General features: G+C 30.9%; 1 protein-coding gene across 2 annotated transcripts; it reads left to right on the forward strand.

The window, feature by feature from the left end:
- Window positions 1-7,205: 7,205 nt before the first annotated feature.
- LOC114178765 (microtubule-associated protein futsch) lies at window positions 7,206-10,402 on the forward strand. Of its 2 annotated transcripts, XM_028064847.1 has the most exons (7): window positions 7,206-7,298; window positions 7,409-7,546; window positions 8,053-8,227; window positions 8,309-8,998; window positions 9,107-9,554; window positions 9,648-9,729; window positions 9,840-10,402. In XM_028064847.1, the coding sequence occupies exons 2-7, from the start codon at window positions 7,517-7,519 to the stop codon at window positions 10,041-10,043; spliced, it is 1,629 nt and encodes a 542-aa protein (XP_027920648.1). In that variant the 5' UTR covers window positions 7,206-7,298; window positions 7,409-7,516; the 3' UTR covers window positions 10,044-10,402. The 2 variants fall into 2 exon arrangements, with proteins under 2 accessions (XP_027920648.1, XP_027920647.1); XM_028064846.1 differs by having other exon boundaries at window positions 7,250-7,546.
- Window positions 10,403-10,620: the final 218 nt, after the last annotated feature.

The following is a 10,620-nucleotide window of genomic DNA, read 5'->3' on the forward strand; positions in this document are numbered from 1 at the left end:
AATATTATGTTAAGGAATTGAGTAAGTCGTTGAAGACTTAGGCACTACATGAGGAATTTGCAAGTTCTTAGCCTTCGAGAATGATGAAAACAATTTTCACCACCAAATGACCATCGAGAATATCTACCAAATGTGGGGATATATCTAGTTGTGTCCTATAGAGAAACTACCTGAAATGGAGTAGAGGTACATGGTTGTTATTGTATTTATTGAATCTATCATAATTTGTAGCTAATAATACAACTTATATCTAGTTTCCTCTCCACTCAATGTATATTAAACATTTTATCCAAAATTCTAAAAACCCTAAAAATCAACTACCAATATACTTAATACTCCCTATGGATACAATAATTCACATTTTACTATACTATAACTACTTAGTGCACTTGCCTATAGGTCACACAACTAAATATTTCTTTTAAAACTTGATCTTTCAACTCACTATTGTGTGAGACTGGGACATAACCCCTAGTTGACATAAAAATTCCAAAAATTAGTAATGTCATTTTTTTTCTTTTGATTATTAACATAATTGTGGTGTAATTTTTTGGTGAAATTACCATAAGATGTTATAAAACCAAGATCTGTTTGTTGTTAGATTATGTTTGTACTAAGTGTACTTTACATATGTTCCATTTTGTAATGTAATGTAATGTGATGTTTAATTAGTATATATGATCTTGACTACAAGTAATGAGTATAAGGTGATTGTCATTTTTTAGTTGAGTATATAATGAAGGTAAGTAATTAAGGTAAACGAGGACATGATTGAATCTGGTTGAACTCCATAACTTAGTAATAGTTTTGTTCTTCAAAATATATGAAATAAATGTCGAGCAACATTCAAGCACATCCAAATTGTCATGAAAATACATATCAATAAAAAAATACATCTCAATTGCACTTTAAAATACACATGAATAATGCAATAAATGAAAATACATCAGTAAATGAAAATGCAAATCATGGCTTTCAAAATAGTGTCCCTATTATTCTTCAACTGGTACCTGTTGTTCAGTCTGACATACGTAGATCTTGATGAGCAACCTATTTTGGTTGTAGTGTTATTTTCAATGTTATTAGTAACCAATGACTAGTTTGATGGAGGTGCTTTAGTTGGTTGAATTGGGATGGTTTAGGTGGTTGTATTTGTTGACATGGTTAAGGTGGTTGAGTTGGGATGGTTGAGGTTGTTGGTTGAGAAGGATGGGTTGGTTGAGGTGATTGGGATGTATGAGATGGTAGCTATAATTTAGAGGCTTTAGTGGGAACTGTGGACATGATTTTTTATTGTCTAATTCCTTTACCAATGTTACACTCTTTGCGTCTACCATCCTTTCTAACTAGGTATCATCCTTTTGTAACTCCTAAGGTCCCAATCTTGTAGTTTGTGGGTCTTGTAGGCTCTCTTCTTAATTGGTGAAAATACATTAATATACATTGTTACCATGTCTTGCTTCATATGTGATCTTCTTAAAGCATTTAGGGGTGCAACTAGCTTAATTAACATTTTAAAACTTCATGGCAAATAGTGAATGATAATAATGGATGGTAGTCACTTTTTCTTTTGCAGTCGCACTCCTTAGTGTATAAGTTAACAACATATTTGTCCCCAATCAGACTTACATGCCTCACCTCAAAGAACTTGTCTCTAGGCCAATTCACTATTAAAAAAACTCATATTTCCTGCCAATTTTGTTTTGAAAATTTTTTCATAGGAAATACTTATAAATTTTGTTAAGGAAAAAAAATTTGCAAGAAATTGCTACCAATTTTCTTGCAAAATATTTTGTATAAAACACTTTTCGCAACAAATTTTGTAGGAAATACTTGCAGATTTTATAATTTTGTAGGAAATGATTACCCACGAAAGAATTACCTGCCAATTAAAATTCTTAGAAAAAATGGCAGAAAAAAATCTTTTCTTGCAAATTTTTTTAACAAATTTGTAAGAAAAATCTCATGTAATATGAAAATTTCTAGTAGTGATTGTTTCAAATAATTGTCATACATCAATACATTTTCTCCTCTCCAAATAATATTAAAAAAAATGGATTTAACCTCCTTGGTATTCAAAACCTTGTTTGATCGGTTCCTTTATAGTATATTTCCTATTTTTGGGTAAATACTTCCTTCAAATGAAGATACCTTCAATATGTTCGTTTGCCATCTCTCTACTATATACATTCTAATATCCTCCAACATGGTTACCATGGGTTTGGCCCTTACATTAACAATTAAACTATTGTTCACAAGTATGTTGCACATGACATTAGGGCTAAACCTAAATCTTGATAAATACATAATGCAATAAGAACGAGATAAGAAATACAATACGAAATAACAATTGAATATAGTTTTCAAGTTTGAAATAAATAACTTGGGGAAATTTCTATCAGGTGTTGAAAAGTCTCAATATTGACTTTCTTATTATGACTTGTTTTCCTCTTAGTGTTTGTGGATATGTGCTTTTTGTTGTCTTCCAAATCATATTTTTCAGTTTTTTATCTTAGAAATTTCTTTCTAGAGTTTGAATAGAAATATCAAACACAAAGCCTTTTATTGGTGACAACACACCCTTTAGTTGGAAGACATAACATATCAAATGCAAGCCATATAGGATATGAGATAAGTCTATTTATGACCAAAATGAAATACGTACCTTTTGTTTGTCATACATAAATGAGTATGAGGCACAAAATGTAGCACTTTCAGATCTACAATTAATAGCTCCAAGAACCATGACCAATATTTTCTTGTTCTCTCTCTCAATGACAACATAAGGCAGAGGAAACATTTGGTCACTAGATCCCTTCCCATTATAGCTAAAATTTCACCTTCATAATACTCTTTCAAGAAACATTCATCCAAATTTAATTATTTATCTTTATTTTATCCACAAATAAAATAATAATATTATAAAGAGATAACAAATACAAAATATAATCTATCTTTACAAATCAATCATCGATTTAAAAATGCTTATATCTTTACCAATTACATAAAATATTTTTGTTTGAATTCAAAGTACTTTTAAAACAATACACAATACAAAATTTTACTTATAGAAGATAAGCACATATGATGTAAACCTTATAAGGCTTGAAGGATCTTGATCAACTCAAAGAGACATGAGAAACTAAAAAATCATGGGAAAATAAGAACACAATGGTGAAAGCAAAGAAAACCATGGGTATGAATTATGATAATGTGAAGAAAACAATTAGAAAATGACAACTTATAACAAAATCAAATAGATAATGGATTAAAGATAAAGGATGGATAGAACACACCCTCTTTGTGATGAATATCAAAGGATAAGTGTAAGAAGATTCACCACTCGAGAAAAGTAAGATAAGAACCAAACAAGAGTAGAAAACTCTTAAGACTTTCAAAGTGAACTAATAAGGAGAATTGTAGTCAATCTTTAATAGTGAGCTTACAGGAGGGGTTGACTCTCTTTTATAAGGAGCATGTAACAACTTTAAAGAAGAAAATGCACCTTTCAAGTATTTAGAAATATTAGAAAACTCAAATGCAAACATAAGACTACTTAACCAAAAGTTAAGTTAACTAATTTTTCTTCAGTCCCAAAAAACTAAATTATAATTGTGATTAAAATCTAAATAAATTTCAATACAATTCATATGCAATCCAAAATAATGTTCAATCCCACATACAAACCAAAATGACAAAAATATAAATTAACGAAAAAAGCACAGTTTATAAAAAGAATAAAAAAAATAGTATAATGACACATCATAGTTTCAAAACATAAGAAATAATAACTAAACCATATAAAAAAATATCCCAACCCAATCCAAATATGCTAACAAAAAAAACCCAACCCAAATACAAAAAAAATATTATGACCCTTTATTTGGAAGTAGGTTGGTGAGCCAACTCGGCTCACCATGATTTAAATGTAGAAATAAAGGGTAGGGGCCAAACAGTTCAAGTATTCAAACTTTGGTTAAGCCAAAAATGGAATAAAATAAATAAGGATGTTTATGCTTATGTTTACCTATGATGCATCGACATTTCAACTTGGGTCACATATCTATGTCCAACACGTATATGTGTCTGATACTTTAGGATATACGTTAACGATACTTTTCAATGAAATATTTATTTTATAAAGTTTTAGTACACTACAAGAATTTTTTTTAATAATGATAAATTTTAGTAACAAAAAATAATTAGTCACTATATAATGACCAATCTAGATACCAATTTAAAAACTAAAAATTATTAGCAACTAAAATTATTCCAAAAAAATATAATTGGTCTCTAAATTGATAATTAAAATAGTTTCTATTAATAATTGATTTATAAATTGGTCACTAACATTAACTACCAAGATTTCGACTACTAAAATAAGTGGTTTCTAAATTGGTCACTAATATTAGCAACCAGGTTTTGGCAACCAAAATAATTGGTTTCTAAATTGGTCTTCAATTAGAAAATTGGTATCTAACATATTTTTGGTTACTAAAATTGGTTATTATTTAAGAATTTTCTTTTAATGGTACTTTTATGATAACAATAATTTATATTTTTTATGTTGACAACTTTAGTACATATAATTTTATTTTGGATTCACACAATAACGATCATATATTTATTATGTTTTTAAGAATCATTGTTCACTTTTCAATATTCATATATCATGTGTCTATTACGTATCATGTTCTATTATTTTAAAAATAAACATATCAATGTATTAGATACGCGTCATATCCGATATACATATCGTATCCGTGCATCATAGATGTTCACCAACATTATTGATTTCTCATACAAATTCTTATTTTATCTTAGAAATTTACTTTTTCTGCTTTTTTTTTTCTTGTTTCATTTACATTCTTAAATTGCATTGCTTCTTATTATTCTCACTTTACAATTGTGTTAGAAGTTTATATTTTTATTTCATATATTTAATTTAAAATCATATTTGTAAGAGATCACTTAGAAGTGAGTACAAACCTAATAGCAAGAAATTAATTAAGAGTGACTACAAGACCAACCAATATAAGAAATTAGTTAGGAGTGGTTCCAAATCCAAATAATACTAAAAAATTAGTAATCATAAATAGTTCTAGACTTAAATAATAGAAAAAAACTAAGAATAACTATAAACTCAAACATGCTTAATCAACAACTTAGGATATGTAGGTAGCACTCCACTACTTAAACATGTATCCGAACCCTTCATTAAATGTAAAATCTTATTCTAATTTATTACTTTTTCTTTTGTAATAATTTTCAAGTTTGATTGATTATGACCTACGAGCACAAACAGTTACTATATAGGGAAAATTGATAATGCAAACTTCTCCGATCATACTCAGTGTTTCAATCTCGAAGACTGTCCTAAACTCACTAACTAATCTACCATTTATTATTATAAAGAACAATTAGAATAAAGTAACAAATTAAATGCATAAAGATAGTTTGACTTAAAAGACAAAATAATAAAGGAAAAGATAAAAGACTTTTCTAAGTTTAAAATATTCGTGTAAAAAAAATGCTTAAATGTTATGTCATAGTTATTAGTCACTTTCTGTTAATTAGCTACACTTATGTCCAAATCTTATTATATTTGTTTTACAAAACATTACAAGGGAATTGCTTTAAAGAAAAAAACCGAATGTATTTTGACAATTTATTTCAACTGAAATTGTTGGATCTCAACTATTCGCTGAAAAAATTGTTTGCGCACAAAACTTGCATTAAATAATTCAATAACAGGTAGGTTAACAAATATCGAGAACAATTTAATTCTTAACACGTTTAGTCTTTTAAAATATTAAAATCATTGGAACAAAACATAGAAACTCTCAAATCGAATTTAATTAACTTTGTTACATTGTTGATTGTGAGCAGCGTTACATGTAAAGTAAACTATACAAATATTATTGTTTTATACAAAAATAACTTACTTTCTATTACGTTATATGATACTTTTAAATAAACCTACACAGTAATTATGTTTTTTATTAGATGATCTTTATATTTTCCTAGTTTTTAAATATATTTTCAATAAATAACACACTTTATATATATATATATATATATATATATATAGTAAATTTATATTAATTTATTTTATATATAAACGTCATAGTGATTAAATTTTAGATAAATAATTATAATTAAGAATAAAAAATTAAAGTTTTAAACTGTAAATTTTAAAACAATTATATATAAACATTTGTATTTTATTATTTGAATTGTCTTCGCGTTAACAACATTTAAGAAGTCAATAAAAATAGTATAACTTTTTAATAATCAAATTACACAATATTCTATTTATAAACTATTCGGTAGTTCTTATATTTTTTAATTCTACAATTAAATTTATTTAAATTTTCGTTAATATATTAATTTCAAATAAAAAAATGAATATCATTTTATTAAGAGTATTAAATAAGTAAATATTTATTTTTAAATCTAAACAAGTAGAGTATTATTTTATTAAAAATAAAAAATGATATTTATTTAACATTTAAAAAAAAACATAAATATCATTACACGAGTAAAAGTAACTATTTTTTCGTGTAACGAGTAATTGGAAGGGTTCCAACCGGAGGGCAAAACCACAAGTAAAAGTAAAAGTGAAAAAATAACCACAGTAATTGCCACACGTTATCCCATATTTGATTTATAACTTTTCGGGACTAGTTTTAAATTATAAAATACAGTCAACAACAGACATATTTTTGTTATTCTAAAATTCCAAGTTAATTATTGTAAAGAAAAAACATTATACATTCAAAGTAATTATAAATTAGTATAGATAATAAACTTATTTATTTTGAATAATCATGTTAGCAGTCTTTTTAATGATGCGTACAATTTTTAACAAACTCTGTTATAAAGTCAACACTGTATAACATTGTGAAAGTAAATTACATTAATTATATATAAATTAATTAACACAAATTAATTGCAAGTTCAAGAGTACGTACTTTGGGACTAAAATAATTTGGACCACCTAGAATAACACTATATTATGGAAAATATACTTATAATTTGAACAAAATAAAAGATATATTTAAATATTTAAAAAGCCAGGATGGTTTGATTTGAGTGGAGGGTGAGAATTGATGGCAGGCTGTAAAATACAGAAGGTTTGTTACCAATAGGAATTATTTATTATATATTTAAATTAGATAATAATGTTGATTAATATTGTGGCAGGCGGGGTCATTCTGATGGCGTGGCGAGATGATAGATAGATACAGCATCTACGGTACTGCAGAGGAACCCAACTTCAACACTTTCTTGAGCAAGTAAACACCTGTTCCTGTTCTTCTTCTGCTCCTCTTTTTGCTGCATCACATTCATAAACTCTCTCTCTCTCACTCTCTCTCATGTGTTATTGTTATCATTCATTCACAAGTCACCAGGCATAACTTCCAGCCAAAGCTGCAAAATTCAACTTTTCTTCCCTTCCACTGCTGCATGAGCTAGTTTCCAAGCCATAGAGGAAGAGAGAGTCAGAGATCTAATGGAGTACGAGAGGATAGAGAAAGTTCAGGTTTGGCATTTAGCCTCTCTCCGACTGTGTTTTTCTTCATAAAAATCGAATCTTTTGTTTTCTTCTTGGTTGGATTGGTGGGAGAGGAGTTCATGTAATTCAAGGTTTGCGTTGTTGGAGGAGTTCAGAATAGTCTTAGTAACCCCTTCTGTTTCCTCGTGGGTTTGGTTTCATTGATTCCCTCCAAGTGAATTTTTAACATGGTTCAAAAACCAGGCTTTTGCTTTTTCTACTTTTGTATTGAATGGAAGGATGGGGTTTGTCATTATTACTGGGTGGGTGGGTGGGTGGGTGAGGAAGAGAGGAAAAAAGGCTGAAAAGGGAAAGAGAAAAAGGGTAGGATTCATTTGCCCTCGTTTTTCTTCTGAGTGGAACGGTGGGGTGGGTCTTTTGGTGGAAAAGAAAGTGGTCATGTATTGGGTATAATTGATTTTGCAGTGTTAGAAATTTGGTACTTGAGTTCTTCTGTGATCTTTATGAGGATAAGTTTGCCATTTGTTATGCAGGGTGGAATAATTTCTCCCAGTAAACTCAGGATGAAGTTGTTAGGGCCTCACCATCACAGGAAGAAGGATGGATCCAATAGTAATTCATCCAGAACTTCCCCTTCAAGGCTTGAAGAAGATGCTGAATTTGTTAATAGCTTACTTGCTTCAAAAAACGACAACCTTGAAGATGAAGGTTTGAAAATGCAATTCCAATATCTTTATTTTTGCGTGTTCATTTACTTTTTACTTAATAGTAAAAAATTATTCCTTCCAGTTACATCTCCAAGCTTAGAGGTTCTATCATTAAAGCCATCTGGTGATGCTGTGGTGGAGCGGAAGCAGAGTGGGAAAATTTCCCATGAAGCAAAGGAGACAACAGCGAAAGAAAATGGTGACACGGGTCGTGTAAAGATGCAGCATTTTCAGAAGGTTGTTGGCGGTGGAAGTTCAAGCACAATTCACGCGCTGAGATCAGTGGAAGATGAAAATCTTGATTACGACAGCAATGCTAGCTCGTCCAGTTTTGAGTTTGATAAAGGAGAGAGAGCAGGGAACAATGCTGCCACTAGATCTCTGTTCAGACCTATTCCTTCTAAGTGGAACGATGCCGAGAAATGGATAATGAACAGGCAAAACATACATGCGAATCACTCGAAAAAACATGTTGCACATAACCAAGCGAATCGCATGGCATCAAGCATGGTGAGGGTTGCTCCCGAGTCTGCTCATTATGATCATAAGCTCCCCACAGGAAAAGTGACGGAAACGAAGAGAGTTGATTACTGTCAACCCACGTCACATACGGGATTTGAAAAGTTCTCTTTTGTTCCCTCCGATGCTCATTCAGTTTCAGGTCAAACACATGGAGGAAATCCAGTGGTAGAGTCTTTTCCCCAAAGCAAAGATTTGAAGGAAGTCAATGAATTGGTTCTATCTTCCTCAAGAGGCATAGATGATCAATCAGGTATGCTATTCATAGACAACATATTTCTTAATTTAGGTGATGATGAATGATCTGAGATTCTGATTGAAACATTGAAACATAACATAACACATTGTTTTGATGATACAGTGATGCCTGGGATAAGATCCGTTGCAATGAGAGACATGGGAACTGAAATGACCCCGGTGCCAAGTCAAGAACCTTCGCGGACAGCAACTCCTGTAGGGTCAGCAACTCCACTACGGAGCCCGGTTTCGTCGATGCCGTCGACTCCTCGGAGAGGTGCACCAGCTCCGACACCTTTGGACAACATGACCGATGAGGATTCCCAGTTTCCCGTTGAAAATGGCAGAACACATTTGTCTGAAGAAGAGATGAAGATAAAGACAAGGAGAGAGATTGCAGCCCTTGGAGTGCAGCTTGGTAAGATGAACATTGCTGCATGGGCAAGCAAAGATGAGAAGGAAAAGAACCAATCTTCTCCTCAGGGCACCAATGTGCAAGAACAGGAGAGAATTGAATTTGAAAAACGTGCTGCTATGTGGGAAGAAGCTGAAAAATCTAAACATACCGCTAGGTTTTATTTTTATTTTACTCACATTCTCTATTTATAGATCCATGTAATTTGTTCATTGTTACTAATGTGGTTGTCACGCGTTTGCATTTGCAGATTTAAGCGTGAGGAAATCAAAATTCAAGCATGGGAAAGTCAAGAAAAGGCAAAATTAGAAGCCGAAATGAGAAGAACCGAGGTAATTGTTTTACATATGATGCTTTCATCATATTTAATTGGAAACACTTTAGTTGAAGTCTGTTATCTTTATTACTGGCTTGCTTTTGATTGAAACGAAATGCATTTTAGGCGAAAGTAGAGCAAATGAGAGCACAGACGCATGCAAAAATGGTGAAAAAGATTGCTATGGCGAGGCAAAGGTCAGAAGAAAAGCGTGCTGCAGCTGAAGCTAGAAAAAATAGAGAAGCAGAAAGAACTGTTGCTCAAGCAGAATACATACGCCAAACAGGTCGATTACCCTCATCCAGTTACATATGTTGTGGTTGGCTCTGATATAAACCTTAAAGATTGCACTTGAAACAAGATGCACCTCTCTCCATGATTGCTCATCTTTCTTACCAACATCATATGGGTCATCAAAACTGTCGTATCATCTTATACGTTACTTCAAACCTTGTAATTTTCAAACAACTGAGTGCAAGTTGCTGCTTCAGTAAAGTGATTGCTGAGTGATGTTTACAAGTCACAGAACCGTCTTTTTTTAAGTGAAAAAGAGACAATGTAAATTTTCTTGTGATTTTGCTTTTAGATTGTGTTATCTTTTGGTGCCATTTCAAATTAGTGTTGCAGAACAGAGAATATTCAGTGCATGAATGGAATAGAAATTAAAAAGGTGCAAGCTTGAATGAAAATCTCAACAAGATCCGATCTTTCTATCATACTACTACGTATTTGAGTGTTGATTCTATAAAACACTTGATATTCATTTAAGTGGCTATTTAAGCATTATCTTAGCTATCGTATGATATGTTTGTATTTGTAATTTCTTTCTAGTACATGGTTGTGACTTTATCCTGTTGTGTTATGTAAATTTTTATTTTATTTTTCATTTATATATAAACCGTTCTTT

Source organism: Vigna unguiculata, chromosome 3, assembly GCF_004118075.2.
Source record: "Vigna unguiculata cultivar IT97K-499-35 chromosome 3, ASM411807v1, whole genome shotgun sequence".
Taxonomy (NCBI): Eukaryota; Viridiplantae; Streptophyta; class Magnoliopsida; order Fabales; family Fabaceae; genus Vigna; species Vigna unguiculata.